This window comes from Phocoena sinus, chromosome 8, assembly GCF_008692025.1.
Source record: "Phocoena sinus isolate mPhoSin1 chromosome 8, mPhoSin1.pri, whole genome shotgun sequence".
Lineage (NCBI taxonomy): Eukaryota > Metazoa > Chordata > Mammalia > Artiodactyla > Phocoenidae > Phocoena > Phocoena sinus.
This window is the reverse complement of record NC_045770.1, coordinates 45,240,634-45,265,537: the sequence shown is the minus strand read 5'-3', so window position 1 is coordinate 45,265,537 and position 24,904 is coordinate 45,240,634. Positions and strand designations below refer to the sequence as shown.

Genomic DNA, 24,904 nt, shown 5'->3' with positions numbered 1-24,904 from the left:
AGTGCTTTGCCAAGGTAGTTCCGGCAACTTCACATCATTTATTTTAGGCCAACATTCTTTCCAAGCTTCAAGGAGCTATTCCAGTAGCACATTGGGATCAGCTCCAGGTGTACTTGCCAGAATGTTAAATATTAACTCATGAAAGAGTGCTCTCACAGAAATAATGATCTGCTCTTACATTCTGTCCTCCCTGATCTAGCATCTCAAGACCAATTCCTCTGAATGTTTTGCAGATACTACTAGCATTTATTAGCCAGGTTCTGTAGTTCACTTGATTAATCATCCATTTCATCCTACAACATAGATCATACTTTTCTACTCAAGTCATACTGAGACTTGATCCTAATTATTTGTCTAGAAGCAATGAGGGGAGATGGGAGCAGAGCTTGAGAAGGGAAATATCACTATATAAAACATTCTACTGAGGTGAGGCTTTAACATGGTAATCGACTGTTCTCCAACCGGAAAGGGTAAGGGCCTCTTTTTCTGGAGCAGAGTTTCAGAAGATTCTCTGGGTTCAAGACTCTTAAGAGCATCTACCCAAATATCTCCTCCAATGTTTCAGTGTCTGACTCTTTCCCTATAAAGATCCTGATTATAGTGGAGAAGATTTGCTAGCTCTGTGAATTCGGCCTCCTTTATAAATCCACTTTTCCTAAAATTAAATCTTAGGCCTGATTTTCAGCATGGTCTATCCTGTAGCTGAAGGAAACAAAGGTCATTTTGATTGTTGCTCGGAGGTCTTTAAATTTTTACACCAGATCTTGAGTTGAGCGTTGGCTGACCCAAGTCTGTAATTTTTTTCCCTATGGAGTTTTATGGGAGTTAGCTCTGCAATCTCATGTCTTTCAAATACAAGAGCAATAGGATTTTACTTCTGTCTGTAGTCCATCCCAATCCACCTCATGAGAGTCTTAGTAATTATGGTGCTATAGCCTGCCAGGGATTAGCTCCCCTACATTATCCACCAGCAAGGGGGTCCCTGCTACCAGCTGGTAGTGAATCATTCAGTTCAAACGCTGGTATTGAGGATCTGCTTCCTAAACCACCTCTGTCCCAACTAACTTAGGCGAGGTTTGGGTTCCCATATAAGACCCTGAAACAGAATTTGAGTGAAAGTAGTTTATTTGGAAACTGACCTAGGAAGCACCAGTAGAGGATTGGGGAAGTGAGGAAAGAAGGAAATGAAGCCAATAAAGGTTGCAGCAGGTGGGAAGGTTTCCCCTGTGGGAACCAAGGACTATTAGTACCACTGGGGTTGTCTAAGAGGCTGCATAGAGCATGCCTCAGAACTGGTCTTCCCAAGAGACAAAGAACCTAAGGTATTCACCCCCCAGTCCCTGCTATCATTGGTTTTGGGCTGCTCTGGAGACATTAACTCACTGGCCTGCCTGCCTCATGCGTCAAGAGCTCCAGAGGCCAGAGAATGCCCTTAGGGAAAAGGTCACAAAGACAAATAATAGGAAGCTGTGTGGCTGGTACTTATGGAAACAATGACTGCCAAGATAATAAGGAGAGGATACCCAAAAACATCTGTTACAAAGCTCCTGTGAGTGCATTATGAATATTAATGAAAAATAGTGCCTTTAAACAGTAGTAGCTACCTGCAGCATACCTGCACCACAGCCATTGTGTAAAGCAAGATATCACCATGCATAGTTTAGTTGTTTCTCTGTATGTTGATTAGCTTGGCACCTTTCCTGACCAGAATACATGAGGATATATTCCTCTGCTTAACCAAAAATGTGTATATGCACTGCTTGCTTTCCTGACCTAAATGCCAGTGTGAACTGTAGATATAGATGCTTTGAATTCATCTCCGTTTTAATAGTACCATTCCTTTAAGTGCATATTTCGCATCTCTTTTTGGAAATTAAATTTTAGAAATGGGTCTTGAGAACTATGGACACACAGTCAACAAAAAAGTTTAGAATACTAAGAAACTTAAAGCACTTGCAGAAATAAGGAAACAGCATCTTTTAATGTTTTATTTTCACTTGTGAAAATATATATAATATGTATTACACGCACAGAAGAGTCCCACAGCTTGAGTGGGACTAAAAGAGAAAGCTAAAAGAAAGGCACATACCAGGGGCAGTCTTTTCATAAAGTTTTCAGTTAAACCAACATTCAGGGCATGGCAAGGGACAGTAAAAGCAACAAAAGCACAGGAAGCCTGTGTACATGACTCTGAAGAGCTAAATCAGAGACAACTTTAGGTCTGTTGAGAATTGAGGTCATCTCTGGAGAAAATACTGTTTCTACTTAGTAGGCCTGTCAGACCAGCAGAGGATGTACTGAAATCTGAACAAAGACACCAGGGGCAAAGTGAAAGCCAATGCTTAACTTGACAGCTAGCCTGTTCTTCTCCCCCTTCTCTTTCAGACCTGAGGCCTTGGCTGACTCAAAGAAGCAAATAATCGGGCCGACTCTGGCCCTGCACAATTATGGTCAGCTACAAGACAGAATTTTGTAACAAACTAAATATTTTAAAAGCTTGTAAACACTGTGCTGATGCTGAGAAAAACATAAGAAGAACATTTGCTATTTCTCTTAGAGGAAAGATACAGGCACAGATCTTTGGCTTTGCCCCAGGTGTATCCCTATCCTGATATTTGCCCAAAATGGTAGGAACTGAGACACAATTCATGAGATGATTGGATCACTTCCATCATAGGCCAGCAGAGGAGCCTACTAGGATTTAGCACAGCTGGAGCAGCTGACAACCCTGGGAGATGTGAGATGGGGCTTCACGATGTCAGGCTGAATAGATTCCATCAGGTCACACTCGTTCGCAAGTATATGTTTCACCAGGCATCTGGAAGCTTCATCAATGTTGATATTTTCCTAAGGGGAGAAAACAGCTCTTATTATTCAATATTCTACAGTGATGCTATGGCAGAGATTTATATGAGACAAAAGGGCAGTATTTAAATATCTCTTCCTAAACCCTATCCATGCATCCTCTTTCTATTCCCTTCACTCTCATTTATTACCTCTAAGAACTTTACTCTTTAGTCCTTCACAAAAGTGAAGTATGTATTTGTTTTGTCACTTAGGAGGAATAGTGTTTGGTGGGCTCACTTAGTAGACTGAATTTAAGTTAGAGGGCAATTGTCTTATTTTGACATACTCTTACATTATAGAATAATACTGTAGAAGACACAGTAAGTCTTCAATGTAAATTAGGTTCATAATTGCACTCTCCCACATACTACTTTTGTGAACTTGATATGAAATAGGAATAATAAGACACCTCTTGCAGCAGTCATTAGTGGTTTCACAAGTACTTCTGGCTCTCTGCCTTCCAGTCAAATGGTAGGAGTGCCCTGCTCTGACCTCTTTGAAGTTAGGCATGGACATGTGACTTTCATGGGACAATGAAATGGGAGGATAAATGATGTGTCTCACTTTCACTTTCGTGTAGAAGCAATAAGAGACAATGCTCAATTCACCATGTTCTTTTCTCCCTGCTTCTGCAAACATAAAAAGCACAGAGATGGAAATTCTCTTGGCCTAAGTCTATGAATGAGGTTCAAAAAGAACCAAGTATCCTATGATGATTCATGTAGGATGAATGGGAATTATGACTTTAAGCCACTGAGATTTGGGGTTGTTTATTACGGTGACATTACTTAGACAATCCAGGTGGACATAACTCTTCAAAGAAAAATATGAAATCAGAAATATGAATCTAGTTTCAAGAATGAACTAAGCTTCAACTTGGAGAAAATATGGAACAAACCTTTGAATCTAAAATATATTGTTTCGTAAGGTAGATAGCTAGTGGGGAGCAGCCGCATAGCACAGGGATATCAGCTCGGTGCTTTCTGACCGCCTGGAGGGGTGGGATAGGGAGGGTGGGAGGGAGGGAGACGCAAGAGGGAAGAGATATGGGAACATATGTTTATGTATAACTGATTCACTTTGTTATAAAGCAGAAACTAACACACCATTGTAAAGCAATTATACCCCAATAAAGATGTTAAAAAATAAAATAAAATAAAAAATAAAATATATTGTTTCATTCTTGGGAATCCATTCCATGGCAATAAAAGCATTTGTGCCTCAGGAAAGATGTACAAGAATGTTTACTGTAGAAATTTTCATAACCAATAAAGAAAGAAAACAGAAAAACTGGAAAAGCTGAGGACGCTCATGAACAGGAATGGAATACACGCAATATGGAATATGATGCAATCACAGAACATGGATGAACCTTGAAAACATCATGCTAAGTGAAAGAAGCCAGTCACGAAGGACCACATATTGTACGATTCATTTACATGAAATGTCCAAAACAGGCAAATCCAAGGAGACAGAAAACAGATTGTTGGTGGTTGGCTAGGGCCGGGTGGGGAGAGGGGTTGTAGGGAATTGGAGTGATTGCTAGTGGATGCAGGGTGGGTGGCGTTTCCTTTTGGAGTGATGAAAATGTTCTAAAATTGGTTGTGGTGATGCCTGCACAACTCTGGATATACTAAAAACCATTGGATTGTACACCTTAAAGGGGTGAATTGTACGGCATATGAATTACATCTCAATAGAGTTATAGGAAAAGAATGAGATTACTGGGTCAAATATATATATATATTTATTCAGTAACTATAGATTAAGTTGCCTTTTCTCTGCTAGTCAGAAAACTGAGAAATACAGAATATTTACTACTAATATACTAAACAAAAAACCTTGCTCTCTTGTAAAGTCAGATTTGACTGTCTTTATCACAATTTGTAGAACTTCTCTGATGTGTCTCCTTATATTCAATGGAAAGAGAGAAGGACATTTTTGTCAAACTGTTTTGCCCCAAGGCCTTGTTGCCCAATCTGAAGTATAACTATTTATACCTGGTTTTTGTATGTATGTCAGCGTTGCTGATATCTTTTGAGATCATTGCATGAAATCATAGTACATGGAAGATGTAAGAGGTAGTGATGTTTTCCAAATGGTATCTGTGGCTGATGCAATTAGGTGTAAATATTCATTAGCACATTTCCGATCATTCAAACCCAACCCTGAGCTCACTTGCTATGAAAGCTTAAGGTAACTTTTCAAGTTCCAGAAATAACAAACCTCTCCCATTTACAGAGCCTTAATAAAAATTCCTCTGAGGGTTTCTAAATCTAAAACAAGGTGAAGCTCTGGTTGCTTTTTTGTTTGTTTGTGATGTTGCTGTTACTCGTTTTTATACCAGACCAGAATTCACGTCTCTGAGCTTCCCTTTCCTCATCTGTATGACGTTCTCAATGAGAATACTTATCTAATAAAAAATTGCTTTTCTTTATGGGATGCAGGGGTTATTGGTGCTTTCACAGTGCTGGGCACTTCATATACATAATCTTATTTAAACCTATTTAAAGCCCTATAAGACAAGGATTCGTTTTTTGTTCTTATTTATTCCATTGTTATTTTTGGGGTAGAGGTGAGAGTGACCTTTCTCCCTTCAGCTGAAGTATCTGCCTTACGCCATGGAAACCAGTCCATAGAGAGTAGCCATACTTCTGCCCTCTTCCCATCACCCATGCTCACCATGCCTTCTGTCACTCTTCTTCTTCCTAGCATCAGGCCCAGGGATCACATTGAAACTACCTGCTCCCAGGAAGTAATCTGACGTAGGCAGAGTCTGGATCTTTGGGACAGACCCAGGTCAATGCTTTGCACTCGGGTCCAGCCACTTGTTTATGTGATCAGTTAGAAACCTGGCCCATGGTCTTCCACTGCCTCTTATTCAAGGAGAGTGGGGAAGTGTAGCCTCACTTCGCCTCCCAGGCCTTGGCCGCTAGGGCCAGCACATCTCACTAATGAAGGTGTTTTCCTAGCCATTAATAAACATATACTTTGATTCTCTTTTGCCTATTGCTTGTGTGTTGGGGAACGAGCCCCAAATACCAAACACAGGATATCATCGTATCTGTTTACAGGTAAGAAAACTTAAGTTTAGAGAGATTAAGAGACCTCCCCCACAAAAGCATGCAGCAGATGGGTTTGAGGGCCAAAACTCACACCCAGGTGTTTCTGACATCAAAGCCTGGCTCTTACCAAGCTATATTCCTTTTCAAGACTTTTGAAAATCAAGTGCAATAACAAATAAAAGTTCTTACTACAGGGTTAGGCCCAGTGGATGCAAAATAAATCTTAGTCCCCCTCTCTTTCATAAAGCAAGTTTTGAGCATCAAAAAGGGCCTTCCTTCACATACAAGTTAGATTTGACAGTAGTATATTTAATACCTCCACTCAAATATTAACATCATAGTTAAATAGGGTTTTCTTTCATTAATGTACAAATTGGCAAAATCTACTAACGAAGAGGGTGAAGTGTGGACAAATGAATGAAAATCCATCATCATTATGGGAAGGACAACTAAAACCTAAGCCCAATTAGTGGCAGCCTAGCAGGATCATTTTAGTAAAAGATAAGATGATGCTGGTGAAATTGTGACCTTTAACCCACTGAGTAAAGGCTGGCTGGTGTCAGGACTAAGGCAGGAGATCATGCAGGTTGGGGCTCTGGACCAAGGAAACCATCAGAACCAAGGAGCAGCTGTACCTGCTTTTAGATTTTATATAGGAACAGGGTAGCAGTCCATGATGACTGAGTCACAGTCATTCAATTAATATTATTTAGAGTCCCACTAAGTATGAGGCATACAAAGATAAAGAGGTTAAAATAAGCTCTGTCCTTGACTGAGCTTATACTAGCAAGGTAAACAGCAGAGGTATATGGTTGGAAAGGGCATCTGGAGCCGGGTTACTGTAGAGCCTTGAACGCTAAGTTGGCCAGATAGAGTCACTGAGGCTTTTTTGCAACTGAAGTGTCAATAAACACAATCCGATACTAGACAAAACTATATGGACCCTTAGCACTCTTTTTAATTACTTAATCTTTCAGTGAGCACTTAGGAAATACCTATCATGTGTACCGTGGTGCTGGTTGCCATGGCATACCTATTTCAGATTGGAACCTTCAAGAGGAAGCCAGGAAGAGGAGCAAGTACTTATATTGATCACATGCTTTCTACAAAAGGGTACAATGTATAGTGTCTAGAGGACAGGTCTGAAGCCAAACTCTAGTCTCAGCTCCCACTTTCTGCTTGTGTGACCTTGGGAAAACTGTTTCAACCACTCCACTCCACACCTAAGTTTCCTCCTCTGTAAAAAGGGAATCAAGAGATCTACTTTATAGGCAATTTAAAGTTAATACATGTTAATACTTAGAACATGTGAGACACTTAGAACAGTGAAGGGGATAGGGCATACATTCAATAAATGTTATCTACATATTCTCCTCAATTAATTATCAGGAGAACATGATAATGTGTGTATTCTATTCCTTCACTTTGCAGCTGAAGAAACTGAGATTGAGTAGGCATAAGTGGCTCGTCCCAAGACACACACTGGTAAGTGGTAGGGCCAGGTGTGTGTCCAGGGAGAACAGTAAACACTAATATTTGCCGTGATCTTTACTATATACTCATTACAAAAAGGCAAGATTATAGTGTTTAGGGCACATGCTTGGAGCCCCTTATCTCAAGTCCCCCTAAATATTTCCCCCAAATAAATAAAGGAACACAGCATGGGCAGGGTGTGTGTTTCCAGCATTAAAAGGGTAAGAAAGGGCTTCCCTGGTGGCGCAGTGGTTGAGAATCCGCCTGCCGATGCAGGGGACATGGGTTCGTGCCCCGGTCCGGGAAGATCCCACATGCCGCCAAGCGGCTGGGCCCGTGAGCCATGGCCGCTGAGCCTGCGCATCCGGAGCCTGTGCTCCGCAACGGGAGAGGCCACAACAGTGAGAGGCCCGCGTACCACAAAAAAAAAAAAAAAAAGGTAAGAAGTTGCAGTCAGGGCCTCAGGCAAGGCTACTTTGCATTGCTGGTCCTTCTGTCTTTCTGTACACCACTGCTGAAATCACAGCCAAGACTTCGGCCAGAAGGAACAGCAATACAGAACTAACTTCCCTCTCCCCTTCTGTGCAAAGTGAGCATGAATAATCAAACCCTGCCTGAAAAAACTATAGGTTTGGACCTTTTGGGCAATTAGATCCCAATATAATTGACTGTGCTGCTTGGCAGCCAAGCAGACAGAGCCAAGCCCACATTTTCTAGGCGACTGTCAAGAAGCAGAGCTGCTGGTACAAGTGCAAAATACTACCTGGGAATTTTTATTGATGTTTATTCTAGAGAGCTGTAATAACACCTCCAGGAGCATCTTTTGCTGTAAAGGTAAATTATACATCCTCTGGCTTTCAAGACACGTACACTTAGACTGAATCTGACTGTGATTTATTTACATATTTGCAATATGACAAGACGGTCTATTGTGCTGACTACTTTAGGTTGATGTGTGCTCATGTTTGTGTCTCTGCTCAGAATCTTTTTTTTTTTTTTTTTTTTTTTTTTTTGCGGTATGCGGGCCTCTCACTGTTGTGGCCTCTCCCATTGCGGAGCACAGGCTCCGGACGCGCAGGCTCAGCGGCCATGGCGCATGGGCCCAGCAGCTCCACGGCATGTGGGATCTTCCCGGACCGGGACACGAACCAGTGTCCCCTGCATCGGCAGGCGGACTCTCAACCACTGCGCCACCAGGGAAGCCCAGTCATATTTTAAAGGTAAGGAAACTTTAACCTTTAACAAGGTTGAGTAACTTAACCAGAACGAAACAAGATCTCGGTCAATCCGTCATTCCAACCAAGAGCGCCCTAACTGCACTTTCTATTCTGCTCCCATACATTACATGGTCATACCTCCAAGGATTAAAACAGATATTAAAATACTTTTATTTCTAAATCAGTAGTTCTCAGTCCTGGCTACATATTCAAGTCACTTGGAGAGTTCAAAAAAATCTATTACCAGGACCCTCCTCCCAGACATTGGTCTGGGATGAGGCCCAGCATAAGCATTTTTTTAAAGATCTTCCACTTCTTTAAAATGTGCATCCAATAAAAAGAACGAAATAATGCCATTTGCAGCAACATGGATGGACCTAGAGATTGTCATACTGAGTGAAGCAAGTCAGACAGAGAAAGACAAATATCATATGATATCACCTGTATGTGGAATCTAAAAAAATGGTACAAATGAACTTATTTACAAAACAGGAATAGAGTCACAGATGTAGAAAACAATCTTACGGTTACCGGGGGGAAAGAGGTGGGGAGGGATAAATTAGGAGTTTGGGATTGACATATACACACTACTATATATATCATAGATAACTATTAAGGACCTACTGTATAGCACAGGGAACTCTACTCAATATTATGACCTATATGGAAAATGTCTAAAAAAGAGTGAGTATAGGTATATGTATAACTGATTCACTGTGCTGTACAGCAGAAACTAACACAACATTTTAAATCAACTATACTTCAATAAAAATTTTTTAAAATGTGCATCCAGATTTGAGACACACTCATATAAAGAATGCCTTGAAAGATGCTCCTTTTTATTCCAATTGTGAACTCTCCGGAAATAACATTTAATACAGTGATTTTAAGCTGTGGTGATTCGGATATTCCCAGAGAAGAAGGCATATAAATCTATCTGAGGTCTTGTGTACATGTCAGTTTTTTAATTAGCTCTTCAGAACATCTGTCTGGTGGCAAATTATTTAGTCTCTGACCCCCGGTGCCAGACAGCAAAAACATCCCAGCAGAAAACCTTCACATCTGCCTAGTTAGAAGCTGGCAGAGAATTCACCCTCCCGTAATCTTTCCAAATACATCAACCTCCAACATAACACCAAGTGTACCAGAAGCTCTGAGGTTAGGGCACGAAATTCCTCAGCCCTGTGAAATTTTAATTAGAGAAGGTGGCCCACTAGTTAATAACACCAGTGTAAGAAGTCTCACACAGAACAGGTGTTTTGAAAATACTTTCTCTAAGAAGATTCAGCACTCGTTTATGGAGCACATAAGTGCCAAACCTTTTGCTAGCTCTCATTTACCGTAGTTCAAGTCTAATGAGGGGCAAGCACAGTGGACACCTTTATTTTTGTCTGTATGGCACTTTTTTCCTTCCTTATCCCCCATATCACTCCTCCTTTTCTTTGGGTAACTGCTTCCTCCCATTAGCAATCATGAGCTTCTACTGGGGCTCCTCCAAACTGAGTCCTATATCTCAGACATTGTTCTCAGAAGTTGGCACTTCATTTAATCTTCAAAATAAAGCCAAGGTGGGAGGTACTGCCCTTATTTGACAGAACAGGAAAGTGAGGTTCAGAGAAGCCAATGACAGACTCAAAGTCTCAGCGAGAGTAAGGGGCAAAATCGGGCTCCCAATCCAATCCTCAAAGGTTCTATATTTTCTCTTCTTCTCCTTGCTGATGTCTTAAAGTCTCTGGCCAACAGTTGGTAAGTGCCCAAGCGAAGGTCTACCTAAATCCAGAGCCCATGGTTTTGCACTTTGTCACACTTCTCCATGAAAGGAAGAGAGACGTGGAGAGTGTGATTCAGACAAACCAGGTCCTAATCCTGTCCTATTATCTGAAAGCTACCAGACTTCAGTCTATCTAATAGGCACTGGGAAGGACAGATGGAGCCATATTGTCTCTGATTTCAACGCAGGACAGAGTCCCATTGTCAGCATGGAGATATGGGAAGGAAGAGGAAAGTTCACAAAATCAACTCCAAAGACTGTGTCCCTCTGACAATGCCTCCCCCATCCCCACCATCGCCCTAGCTCAGCCCCTGTCCTTTACACACTAGATGTCAAAGTCCATCTCACACCCTCTTTTCCCCCTCTTCTCGACAGTCCCAGGGCCACCTACCTTAAAACTCTCTTCCCTTATCTCCTTCTCACCACTCTAGCAGCATCTGGAACCCCACTTCAGCTGTAAAGCATCTCCAAACTTAGAGAGAACCACCCAATATTAAAGAGGGAGGGAAATTAGACATCACTAATTCAACCTGCTATCTTTGATGCATCAGGAAGTTAAGGCAACAGAGAAGGAAAGTGACTTGCCTAGCATCACATAGGCTACCTCTTAGCTCTTGCTGCTTCTAGAAACATTATGTCTTCTGAGTAGCCATCTCTCAGCACTCTGAAATGTATCTGAAATGCTCCCTGGCACTTTCTACCCACCTGGCACTTAACCATTGACTCATAACTGCCTGTTGTCATTATGTTTGTGTTCCCGGTTCCCAGTACAGAGCCTAGTGTAATAAGAGAACTCTAAACAACGTTACCAAAATTAGCTGATACCTGTTGATAACTTTTTATAGGCCAGGTACCTTTTAAGTGCTTTAACTGTATTAACTAAGTCAATCCTCATGAAAACTCAGGTGAAGAAACTGAGGCACAGAGAGGTTAAAATTTTTTCCCAGGGCTACACAGCCAGCAAGTCAAACTTTTGGCACCTGACTCTCTAGCCCATGCTCAGCCACTACTATGACCCCAGAAAGTTCCAGAGCTCTTAAATGACAAAGCAAGACTCAAGCCCAGAGCCCCTGCTCTTATCCTACTGTGTCATACTCCTCTCTATAAACGTTTGCTGAAGGAATGAAGACTGAAGTCTCATCTCAAAAAGAGAGTAAAGAATAAACATAAGTGTAAAAACTATCGTTTAGCCTGATTTAATAAACCCTATTAATAAAGACAAAAGCCCTCAGTCAAAATACTTTCTCATTCATCAGTTTGAGAAGATAAATGGCCCACTAGACACAAAATGTTAATAGTAATAATTGCTGACATTTATTGTACACTTGCCATGGAAACTTCACTCAGGTCCTATGCATGTACACTTCATATATAAATAATCTCATCAACCTTACTACACCATGGGAGGTGGGCATACTATTAACCTGTTTTACAGATTAGAAAACTGAAACACATATAGGATAAGCTACTTAGTCACAGTAATGGCTGGACTTAATCCAAAGTCATATTTATGGAATGCTAACTACAAGAAGAAAGTACGCTTTACAATTCATTTTTACTGTGATTAAATGTTTTCATTCTGACACCTCTATGTGCCAAATCCAAGAACTGAGACTAGAACATTGCTGTCCCAGGAAGTGACGGAAAGAGAATAAGCTTTGGAGTCAAGCTTTGAAACTTGGTTGCCACTCACTGCAGGACCAAGGGCAAGACCAGACCCTGAGACTTCCCTGCTTAATCTGTAAAATGAGGTTAATGACAGCTACACTTCACAGGGTACGTGTTGGAATTAAATGTTACACACAGATGAAGCACCTAGACATTACATACACATCCTCAGATGAATACATGCTCCCTTCTTGTGTCTGCTTCTCTTCACCTTCTCCCTTTAAGTCATTCTTCAGTAATCACCTCTCATAAGAAGTTGCCTCTAACTCCCCCAGACTGTGACAAGAACCACTCTATTCGGGAATCTAGCACTGGGCAATATGTAACAGCTCGTTTGTCTGTATCTTCACAGCACAGGGGGCTACTGGGGGCCTTACTGCTGGGGCCTAGTGTCTAGGGCAGTGCCTGCAGGAAGTAGGCACCTGGAATGTACTGGGTAAATGATTGAACAAATGAATAAATGAATGGATGGATGGATGGATGAACCAATCAATGAGGTCCTCAAAAGTGTAACAAGTTCAGGTTTCAACCTAAAAATAATTTCAGATGTGGGTGATTTCTGTAGGGAGTGAAAAGGAAAACATATTCACAACAGAATTTACTTAACAAGTCAAACTGCCTGTTCTTATCTTGTTTTCCAGCTATGATTTGACACCATTCTTTTTTTTTTTTTTTTGCGGTACACGGGCCTCTCACTGTTGTGGCCTCTCCCGTTGCGGAGCACTGGCTCCGGACGTGCAGGCTCAGCGGCCATGGCTCACAGGCCCAGCTGCTCCACGGCATGTGGGATCCTCCGGACCGGGGCACGAACGCGTGTCCCCTGCATCGGCAGGCGGACTCCCAACCACTGCGCCACCAGGGAAGCCCTGACACCATTCTTTTTAGGTAAAACGAAGGAAGACTGACTGAACCAGTTTATAAAAATTGAGCTGAACTGCTAAAGGCTTTGCAATTGAGTGGACCTACGTTGGAGTACTGATTTCATTCTTTTAAAAATAATTCTTCATATCTTGTTGCTTCAAAAATGATTTCAGGTCCTGGGAATATGGCGGAAGAGTAAGACGTGGAGATGACCTTCCTCCCCACAGATACACCAGAAATACATCTACACGTGGAACAACTCCTACAGAACACCTACTGAACGCTGGCAGAAGACCTCAGACCTCCCAAAAGGAGAGGGGATTAAGAGCGCTGCTTAAAGGAGCTCCAGAGACTGGTGTGAGCCGCGGCTAACAGCGCGGACCCCAGGGGCGGGCACGAGACGCTAAGGCTGCTGCTGCCGCCACCAAGAAGCCTGTGTGCGAGCACAGGTCACTATCCACACCTCCCTTATGGGGAGCCTGTGCAGTCCGCCACTGCCAGGGTCCCAAGATCCAGGGACAACTACCCCGGGAGAACGCACGGCATGCCTCAGGCTGGTGCAACGTCCCGACGGCCTCTGCCGCCGCAGGCTCGCCCCGCATCGCCCCCACCCCCCGGCCTGAGTGAGCCAGAGCCCCCGAGTCAGCGGCTCCTTTAACCCCATCCTGTCTGAGTGAAAAACAAACGCCCTCCGGCGACCTACACGCAGAGGCGGGGCCAAATCCAAAGCTGAGCCCCGGGAACTGTGCGAACAAAGAAGAGAAAGGGAAATCTCTCCCAGCAGCCTCAGGAGCAGCCGGTTAAATCTCCACAATCAACTTGATGTGCTCTGCATCTGTGGAATACCTGAATAGACAACGAATCATCCCAAATTGAGGAGGTGGACTTTGAGACCAAGATTTATTATTTTTTCCCCTTTTACTCTTTTTGTGAGTGAGTGTGTATGGGTACGCTCCTGTGTGAGATATTGTCTGTATAGCTTTGCTTTCACCATTTGTCCTAGGGTTCTATCTGTCCATTTTTTGTTTTGTTTTTACTTAAAAAAATTTTTTTTTCTTATTTTTTATTTTAATAACTTTATTTTATCTTATTTTATTTTATTTTACCCTCTTTCTTTTTTTCTTTCTTTCTACTTTTTCTCCAATTTATTATGAGCTGTGTGGATGAAAGGCTCTTGGTGCTGCAGCCAGGAGTCAGTGCTGTGCCTCTGAGGTGGGAGAGCCAATTTCAGGACACTGGTCTACAAGAGACCTCCCAGCTCCACATAATATCAAATGGTGAAAATCTCCCAGAGATCTCCATCTCAACACCAGCACCCAGCTTCACTCAACAACCAGCAAGCTACAGTGTTGGACATCCTATGCCAAACAACTAGCAGGAGCACAACCCCACCCATTAGCAGAGAGGCTTCCCAAATTCATAATAAGTCCACAGACACCCCAGAACACACCACCAGATGTGGACCTGCCCACTAGAAAGACAAGATCCAGCCTCATCCACCAGAACACAGACATTAGTCCCCTCCACCAGGAAGCCTACAGAACCCACTGAACCAACCTCAGCCACTGGGGACAGAGACCAAAAACAACGGGAACTACGAACATGCAGCCTGCAAAAAGGAGACCCCAAACACAGTAATATAAGCAAAATGAGAAGACAGAAAAACACACAGCAGATGAAGGAGCAAGATAAAAACCCACCAGACCTAACAAATGAAGAGAAAATAGGCAGTCTACCTGAAAAAGAATTCAGAATAATGATAGTAAAGATGATCCAAAATCTTGGAAATAGAGTAGACAAAATGCAAGAAACATTTAACAAGGACCTAGAAGAACTAAAGATGAAACAAGCAACGATGAACAACACAATAATGAAATTAAAAATACTCTAGAAGGGATCAATAGCAGAATAACTGAGGCAGAAGAACGGATAAGTGGCCTGGAAGATAAAATAGTGGAAATAACTACTGCAGGGCAGAATAAAGAATGAAAAGAACTGAGGACAGTCTCAGAGACCTCTGGGACAACATGAAATGCACCAACATTCGAATTATAGGGGTTGCAGAAGAAGAAGAGAAAAAGAAAGGGACTGAGAAAATATTTGAAGAGATTATAGTTGAAAATTTCCCGAATATGGGAAAGGAAATAGTTAATCAAGTCCAGGAAGCACAGAGAGTCCCATACAGGATAAATCCAAGGAGAAACACGCCAAGACACATATTAATCAAACTATCAAAAATTAAATACAAAGAAAACATATTAAAAGCAGCAAGGGAAAAACAACAAATAACACACAAGGGAATCCCCATAAGGTTAACAGCTGATCTTTCAGCAGAAACTCTGCAAGCCAGAAGGGACTGGCAGGACATATTTAAAGTGATGAAGGAGAAAAACCTACAACCAAGATTGCTCTACCCAGCATGGATCTCACTCAGATTTGATGGAGAAATTAAAACCTTTATAGACAAGCAAAAGCTGAGAGAGTTCAGCACCAACAAACCAGCTTTACAAAAAATGCTAAAGGAACTTCTCTAGGCAAGAAACACAAGAGAAGTAAAAGACCTAAAATAACAAACCCAAAACAATTAAGAAAATGGTAATAGGGACATACATATCGATAATTAACTTAAATGTAAATGGATTAAATGCTCCAACCAAAGGACACAGACTGGCTGAATGGATACAAAAACAAGACCCATATACATGCTGTCTACAAGAGACCCACTTCAGACCTAGAGACACATACAGACTGAAAGTAAGGGGATGGAAAAAGATATTCCATGCAAATGGAAACCAAAAGAAAGCTGGAGTAGCAATTCTCATATCAGACAAAATAGACTTTAAAAGAAAGACTATTACAAGAGACAAAGAATGACACTACATAATGATCAAGGGATCGCTCCAAGAAGAAGATATAACAATTGTAAATATTTATGCACCCAGCATAGGAGCACCTCAATACATAAGGCAAATACTAACAGCCATAAAAGGGGAAATCACCAGTAACACATTCATAGTAGGGGACTTTAACACTCCACTTTCACCAATGGACAGGTCATCCAAAATGAAAATAAATAAGGAAACACAAGCTTTAAATGATACATTAAAGAAGATGGACTTAATTGATATTTATAGGACATTCCATCCAAAAACAACAGAATACACATTTTTCTCAAGTGCTCATGGAACATTCTCCAGGATAGATCATATCTTGGGTCACAAATCAAGCCTTGGTAAATTTAAGAAAATTGAAATTGTATTAAGTATCTTTTCCAACCACAATGCTATGAGACTAGATGTCAATTACAGGAAAAGATCTGTAAAAACTACAAACACATGGAGGCTAAACAATACACTACTTAATAACGAAGTGATCACTGAAGAAATCAAAGAGGAAATTAAAAAATACCTAGAAACAAATGACGATGGCGACATGACGACCCAAAACCTATGGGATGCAGCAAAAGCAGTTCTAAGAGGGAAGTTTATAGCAATACAATCCTACCTTAAGAAACAGGAAGCATCTCGAATAAATAACCTAACCTTGCACCTAAAGCAATTAGAGAAAGAAGACCGAAAAAACCCCAAAGTTAGCAGAAGGAAAGAAATCATAAAGATCAGATCAGAAATAAATGAAAAAGAAATGAAGGAAACGATAGCAAAGATCAATAAAACTAAAAGCTGGTTCTTTGAGAAGATAAACGAAATTGATAAACCATTAGTGAGACTCATCAAGAAAAAAAGGGAGAAGACTCAAATCAATAGAATTAGAAATGAAAAAGGAGAAGTAACAACTGACACTGCAGAAATACAAAGGCTTATGAGAGATTACTAAAACAACTCTATGCCAATAAAATGGACAACCTGGGAGAAATGGACAAATTCTTAGAAAAGCACAATTTGCCAAGACTGAACCAGGAAGAAATAGAAAATATGAACAGACCAATCACAAGCACTGAAATTGGAACTGTGATTAAAAACCTTCCAACAAACAAAAGCCCAGGACCACATGGCTTCATAGGTGAATTCTATCAAACATTTAGAGAAGAGCTAACACCTATCCTTCTCAAACTCTTCCTAAATATAACGAGGGAGGAACTCTCCCAAACTCAATCTACGAGGCCACCATCACCCTGATACCAAATCCAGACAAGGATGTCACAAAGAAAGAAAACTACAGGCCAATATCACTGATGAAAATAGATGCAAAAATCCTCAACAAAATACTAGCAAACAGAATCCAACAGCACATTAAAAGGATCATACACAATGATCAAATGGGGTTTATACCAGGAATGAAAGGATTCTTCAATATACGCAAATCAATCAACGTGATACACCATATTAACAAATTGAAGGATAAAAACCATACGATCATCTCAACAGATGCAGAGAAAGTTTTCGACAAAATTCAACACCCATTTATGATAAAAACTCTGCAGAAAGTAGGCATAGAGGGAACTTTCCTCTACATAATAATGGCCATATATGACAAACCCACAGCTAACATCGTCCTCAATGGTGAAAAACTGAAAGCATTTCCACTAAGATTAGGAACAACATAAGGTTGCCCACTCTCACCACTATTATTCAACATAGTTTTGGAAGTTTTAGGCACAGCAATCAGAGAAGAAAAGGAAATGAAAGGAATCCAAATCGGAAAAGAAGAAGTAAAGCTGTCACTGTTTGAAGATGACAGGATACTATACATAGAGAATCCTAAAGATGCTACCAGAAAACTATTAGAGCTAATCAATGAATTTGGTAAAGTATCAGGATACAAAATTAATTCACAGAAATCTCTGGCATTCCTGTACACTAATGTTGAAAAATCTGAAAGTGAAATCAAGAAAACAGTCCTATTTACCATTTCAACAAAAAGAGTAAAATATCTAGGAATAAACCTACCCAAGGAGACAAAAGACCTGTATGCAGAAAATTATAAGACACTGATGAAAGAAATTAAAAATGATACAAATAGATGGAGAGATATACCATGTTCTTGGATTGGAAGAATCAACATCGTGAAAATGACTCTACTACCAAAAGCAATCTACAGATTCAATGCAGTCCCTATCAAACTGCCACTGGCATTTTTCACAGAACTAGAACAAAAAATTTCATAATTTGTATGGAAACACAAAAGACCCCGAATAGCCAAAGCAATCTTGAGAACAAAAAACGGAGCTGGAGGAATCAGGCTCCCTGACTTCAGACTATACTACAAAGCTACAGTAATCAAGACAGTATGGTACTGGCACAAAAACAGAACTGTAGGTCAATGGAACAGGATAGAAAGCCCACAGATAAACCCATGCATATACGGTCACCTTATCTTTGATAAAGGAGGCAGGAATGTACAGTGGAGAAGGGACAGCCTCTTCAATGAGCGGTGCTGGGAAAACTGGACAGGTACATGTAAAAGTATGAGATTAGAACACTCCCTAACACCATACACAAAAATAAGCTCAAAATGTATTAAATACCTAAATGTAAGGCCAGAAACTATCACACTCTTAGAGGAAAACATAGGCAGAACACTCTGTGACATAAGTCACAGCAAGATCCTTTTTGACCCACCTCCTAGAGAAATGGAAATAAAAACAAAAATAAACAAATGGGACCTAATGAAACTTCAAAGCTTTTGCACAGCAAAGGAAACCATGAACAAGACCAAAAGACAACCCTCAGAATGGGAGAAAATATTTGCAAATGAAGCAACTGACAAAGGATTAATCCCTAAAATTTACAAGCAGCTCATGCAGCTCAATAACAAAAAACAGACAACCCAATCCAAAAATGGGCAGAAGACCTAAATACACATTTCTCCAAAGAAGATATACAGATTGCCAACAAACACATGAAAGAATGCTCAACATCATTAATCATTAGAGAAATGCAAATCAAAACTACAATGAGATATCATCTCACACCAGTCAGAATGGCCATCATCAAAAAATCTAGAAACAATAAACGCTGGAGAGGGTGTGGAGAAAAGCAACACTCTTGCACTGCTGGTCAGAATGTGAACTGGTACAGCCACTATGGAGAACAGTATGCAGGTTCCTTAAAAAACTACAAATAGAACTACCATATGACCCAGCAATCCCACTACTGGGCATATACCCTGAGAAAACCATAATTCAGAAAGAGTCTTGTACCAAAATGTTCATTGCAGCACTATTTACAATAGCCAGGAGATGGAAACAACCTAAGTGTCCATCATTGGATGAATGGATAAAGAAGATGTGGCACATATATACAATGGAATATTACTCAGCCATAAAAAGAAACGAAATTGAATTATTTGTAGTGAGGTGGATGGACCTAGTGTCTGTCATACAGAGTGAAGTAAGTCAGAAAGAGAAAGACAAATACCATATGCTAACACATATATATGGAATCTAAGGGAAAAAAAATGTCATGAAGAACCTAGGGGTAAGACAGGAATAAAGACACATACCTACTGGAGAATGGACTTGAGGATATGGGGAGGGGGAAGGGTAAGCTGTGACAAAGTGAGAGAGTGGCATGGACATATATACACTACCAAACGTAAAACAGACAGCTAGTGGGAAGCAGCCGCATAGCACAGGGAGATCAGCTCCGTGCTTTGTGACCACCTGGATGGGTGGGATAGGGAGGGTGGCAGGGAGGGAGACGCAAGAGGGAGGAGATATGGGAACATATGTATATGTATAACTGATTCACTTTGTTATAAAGCAGAAACTAAGATACCATTGTAAAGCAATTATACTCCAATAAAGTTGTAAAAAATGAAGAAAAAAAAAGATTTCAGGTGACCTGTGCTTTTTAATAACTAGATGAACTTAGACAAATGCTTAATTTTTCTGCGCCTCACCTACAATTTAGAGAGAATAACACCCACTTGACAGAATTACCAAGATTAGAAATATCTTATTTTGGGCAAAAGTAGAAGCTGAGTAACATTATGTATTTTTATGACTATATTATACATAATTATTTTAATATCATCCTTTCCTCTTAAGAACTTTATGAAACTGAATGAAAGGTCAATTCTAGCTTAACGACTTCATTAGTTTTTTCTTTATATATGATCCTTTTGCCCAGCCCTCAGCTAACTTTTTAGTAGAGAGTTTGAAATCATTGCTTTTCCAGATAGTACTGTTGACCGAAAAGTCGAGAATTATGTTGTATTTGTGGACAAAACTTAAGCCTGGGACACAGCCTCTTGGATAGCTCCGAGGGACTGTTCTGAAGAGGTAAAGGTGGAGCCTGGATACACAGGAATTTTTGCAACAAAGATCAAGTAGTCAGAACATCAAAAGATTACTGTTAGTTAAAGAAAATCAGACATTTCAAGTTAAGGAATTTAGCGTTTTTCTATGTTGGGAAGATGCAAGGGTCTGGACTCACTGAAATCATTCCTTTGATATGCACCTCAGCTGTCTGGGGCCAGTATCCTGTGCTTTCTCATCCTGAGACTCCTCAGGGTGGACAGTCTGGGGCGGCTGCGGTGTCTGACTGCTAGATGGGGGGTGTCCTTTTTCTATCCTGAAGTCCCTCAGGGCTCACTGTCCGGGCAGCTGTAATGTGATGGCTTGATGGCTGCAACATTCTTTGTTTACTGATGTGGTAGGCAACATTCTGCCACCGTTGTTAGAATAATGTTATCTTGGGTGAAAACATATAGAAACAAGAACTATGAGTGAAAGTGAATGTGTTGATAAAACTAAACAAATTCATCTTTTAATCACCTTTTTGTATTTAGAATGTCATGATGCTAGCTAGCTACCAGAACTCTGGCCCCAACCCTAGAATCTATGTCTACTCCTCCCTACTAACCCCTGTTGTCTAACTCCTAGATTCCTCAGTCACATATCAAGTCATTCTTAGCCTGGGCAACCTCCCTGAAGCAGTAGTTAGCATGTGCTAAATAATTTTCTTCTTCCTGATGTGGAATAACACTTCTTCCTGATGCAATAACTTTTCTTCATTCTACGAACTTGTAATAGGAAAAAAAAGAGGAGATACATCAATCTGAAGTTCCTATCGTGTAATATTGAAATATCATGTAACTAAATGAAATAATTCATTATTCAGCAAATAATCATCGAGCACTTTCCCTGGACCAGGCACCATTCATCAAAGTCTTTACACTCTGAGTTTTCATACACTGTGGAGTCAGCCATGCTGTGATTATCTCATTAGCCCAGGTCTTTTCCACCTCTGCTTCAAGATGATGATGGTGATATCCTCCTTTCTCACAATCACTCTGACATTTCACCCTGAGTCAGGCCCTGTGTAATCTCTTCTCTGATCACATGCCTCCATTTTCTTCCCATGGCAATTGTCCTCCATATTCCTGCCAAACTGTCTCCTGACTACTCTCATAAAAGTGTAGTGATGGCCATACCTCATCCCCATTCCCAGCTCAGAAAACTTTGCTGCCTCACCTTGCCTACTCAGAATCAATGCAGACCACCACACTGAGGGCCAACAAGCACGGCCACAACTTAACTCTCCTCCCTCATCTCCATTGGCTGTCCTTACTTGGCTAGGTTCCAGCCAAACTAAGCCTCAGGCCATCCCCTCAATGTACGTTGCTTGGGTTATTCTTACTCCATCTCTATCTCAGGTCTTCTGCCCGTCCAGAGCAAACGCATCTCACTTGGAGGTATTCAGCTGCTGACATCTATCTGATTCACTGGGATTTCATTTGAATCCCGCTTTGAATTTTTGGATGAAACTCAGGTACATTCCCAAGTTTTAGAATCTGTTAGTCAATTTGAAATTTTACTGTTTGTATATTTCTTTATGGAAGAGGAAAGGTGCAATAGAAAGACTCAGAGTATGGAGGTTCCTTAAAAAACTACAAATAGAATTACCATATGACCCAGCAATCCCACTACTGGGCATATACCCTGAGAAAACCAAAATTCAAAAAGAGTCATGTACCAAAATGTTCATTGCAGCTCTATTTACAATAGCCCGGAGATGGAAAGAACCTAAGCGCCCATCATCGGACGAATGGATAAAGAAGATGTGGCACATATACACAATGGAATATTACTCAGCCTTAAAGCGAAATGAAATTGAGATATTTGTAATGAGATGGATAGACCTAGAGTCTGTCATACAGAGTGAAGTAAGTCAGAAAGACAAAGACAAATACCGTATGCTAACACATATATATGGAATTTAAGGGGAAAAAATGTCATGAAGAACCTAGGGATAAGACAGGAATAGAGGCGCAGACCTACTGGAGAACGGACTTGAGGGTATGGGGAGGGGGAGGGGTGAGTTTTGACAGGGCGAGAGAGAGTCATGGACATATACACACTAACAAACGTAGTAAGGTAGATAGCTGGGGGGAAGCAGCCGCAAGGCACAGGGATATTAGCTCGGGGCTTTGGGACAGCCTGGAGGGTTGGGAGGGGGAGAGTGGGAGGGAGGGAGACGCAAGAGGGAAGACACATGGGAGCACATGTATATGTATAGCTGATTCACTTTGTTATAAAGCAGAAACTAACACACCATTGTAAAGCAATTATACCCCAATAAAGATGTTAAAAAAAAAAAAAAAAAAAAAAAAGAAAGACTCAGAACTATCCTAGCTCTGCCAGTCCTACTGGGTAACCTCAGGGAAGTCACCATAACCTCTCCCTGAGCCTCAGTTTCTTTACCTATAATCTGTGATCAAAATAATGCCAACTTCACAAGGTGGTTGTGAATGTGTATAAAACGAGATGAGATACTTAAAAGCACTCAGCAAGAGTGTAGGCATACAATAGGCCCTGAAAAGAAAATACAACACTCAGGAAATAAAACAACATTGCATATTACTAAAGTTTTATATGGGAATGTTTGGAGGGACAAACATCCTTCTTTGTTAGAATACGGTATCTCAAAGCAGGTTCCGAAGTTTCATAAGATGGCACAGGAAAAAAAGAAAAGCATCTATGGTTAAATAATTTTAGAAATGTTCAGTTAAAAAAAATTCAAAATGTTTCTTTATCACAATTAAAAATAATTCAAAATGTTTCTTGAATTAAAAATAATTCAAGATGTTTCTTTATCTCAGAATCCTAGACAGTCACAGAATGCGGTACGTGATGGCACTTCTTGCATTAAATGGAGAGGAACTTTAGCATCATGGGGGTTGGACATGAGGGAAACCAAAGCAACAGGGCAGAACTGGGAGCAGAAGAGAAAGACCTGCAACAGTAACACGTGAGTCAAGAAAAGGCAGGTTCAGAGCTGGGTAGGGTTGGATAGCTCTCTTAGGTGCTTCCATAGCCGTTTCCCATAGTAACTTTAATCACGCATGATTGCAATGATTTCTAGAAATTTACCTTCTCACCAGACAGTAAAATTCTTGAAATCAGAAGTGGCACTTTTATGCACTTGGAATATTACCGGCAGTCGATACAGGGCCTGTTGATGTACGTGCTCAACAAGTAACTTATGAATGAACTGGCTGGTAAAAGGGAAAGAAAAATGGACTAATACCAATTAAAAATCACAAAACACACATTGTAAGCTGCTCTAGTATAGGGAAATCTATTATAGGGAAGTTCCTTTAAACTCAGGACAGCTTTAGACAGAGAATTAAGGGACCTGAGTCCTAGCCTTGATGTTGCTACAAATTAGCTCAGTCATTATAAACAGATCAAGTCTTCTCTCTGACTCAGTTTCATCAGGAGCAGAGGGATAGAATTTATACTCTGCCTTGTTCCAAACAGGACTGAAGGTGACTCTTGAGACTACCTCCAGCTCTTGACCAATATAGTTAAACTCGTGAGAGTCCTGAGAATAATGCTCTTTTAATGAGAAAGGTTTCTCACATTGAAAGTTTAAGTATGAGGCATTTATTTAACCAGTCATTTACTAGAGCGAGTATGCTCCATCTACATGATTAGCCATAAGTTTTTGGTTGCAAAAATCAGAAACTCATTGAATTGCCCAGGTCCTCTGAAGGGTAGCTCCCAGAAGTAACAGAATTGCTAAAAGATTAAGGCCACACCGAGAACCTAGAAAATGAAATTAGACTCTGAAACACCATCAGGTCAGCTTCATTTTCTCTATCTGCCCAGCAGCTTCTTGCATATAAAAAGGGAGATAGCTACCAGCAGCCTCTGGGCTTACATCCTCACACCTTTGCCACCCAAGAGAAAAGGCCTCCTACCCTCAAACTCAGTTGGAGGAATCCTGGGGAAGAACGCTCATAAGTTTGGCTTCAGTCACGTGTTCGTGCTTGAGACTAAAGCAACTCTGAGTCCCAGAGAGAAGCGGTACTAGAAGGGACCCCATTTAGGTCATGTAGACACTATTGGCCAATTTCTGTGATTTCAGAGACAGAATACGTAGGAGATGGAAACTTACATTCGGACAAACTTTAGGAAGAGCTGAAGGGGAATGGTGGGAGTAAGAGAAGAAAACTGGCCACGGAGGAATCACTGCAAAAATCAAGAAACCCTCAGTGGTATTTACTATTATCGTTTTATGGACATTTGCAATCAACTACAACAATGCAGATATATGCATTAACATTTTAGACAGATACAAGCAATGATTTATAAAAGGAATAGAAAAATATTTTTCCACAAAGTTGTGCATTATCAAACAGATATATATCTAGTGGCGTCTGATAACTTCAACATATGCAGAATAAGTGGACAATTGAGGCTCTTATATTGGACATACAAAAAGAGAAATGCGAAGTTGAACCATAAATGGCCTGACAAGAAGTACCTCTTCAGAAAGGTATAAAGTAGTTGCTTAATCATTTTCTTCTGGAAAGAAAAGGGAACAAAAGAGGCTTCTCGGAGCTTAAAACTTAACCTCAGTTCTGATTTTCTATTTTTTTCATAGAATTCTACTGAATTAAATAGATTCAAAAGGACAATAACTTTTCCAGATAAAGGATGTTTCTGGTTCAAATGTAAACTTTAAAAATATTGACTTTGTTCCTGAGAACTACTTAAGATGTATTACATGCTTTCTTGCATCATAAAATAT

General features: G+C 40.6%; 1 protein-coding gene across 1 annotated transcript in view; it reads right to left on the bottom strand.

The window, feature by feature from the left end:
• Positions 1-1,962: 1,962 nt before the first annotated feature.
• The window catches only part of RAB38 (RAB38, member RAS oncogene family), a 70,105-nt gene continuing 47,163 nt past the window's right edge, over positions 1,963-24,904 (bottom strand). The window contains exon 3 of the mRNA XM_032640520.1: positions 1,963-2,847. Coding sequence (XP_032496411.1) covers positions 2,695-2,847 — 153 coding nt within the window. The 3' untranslated portion in view covers positions 1,963-2,694. The remainder of the gene's footprint in view (positions 2,848-24,904) is intronic.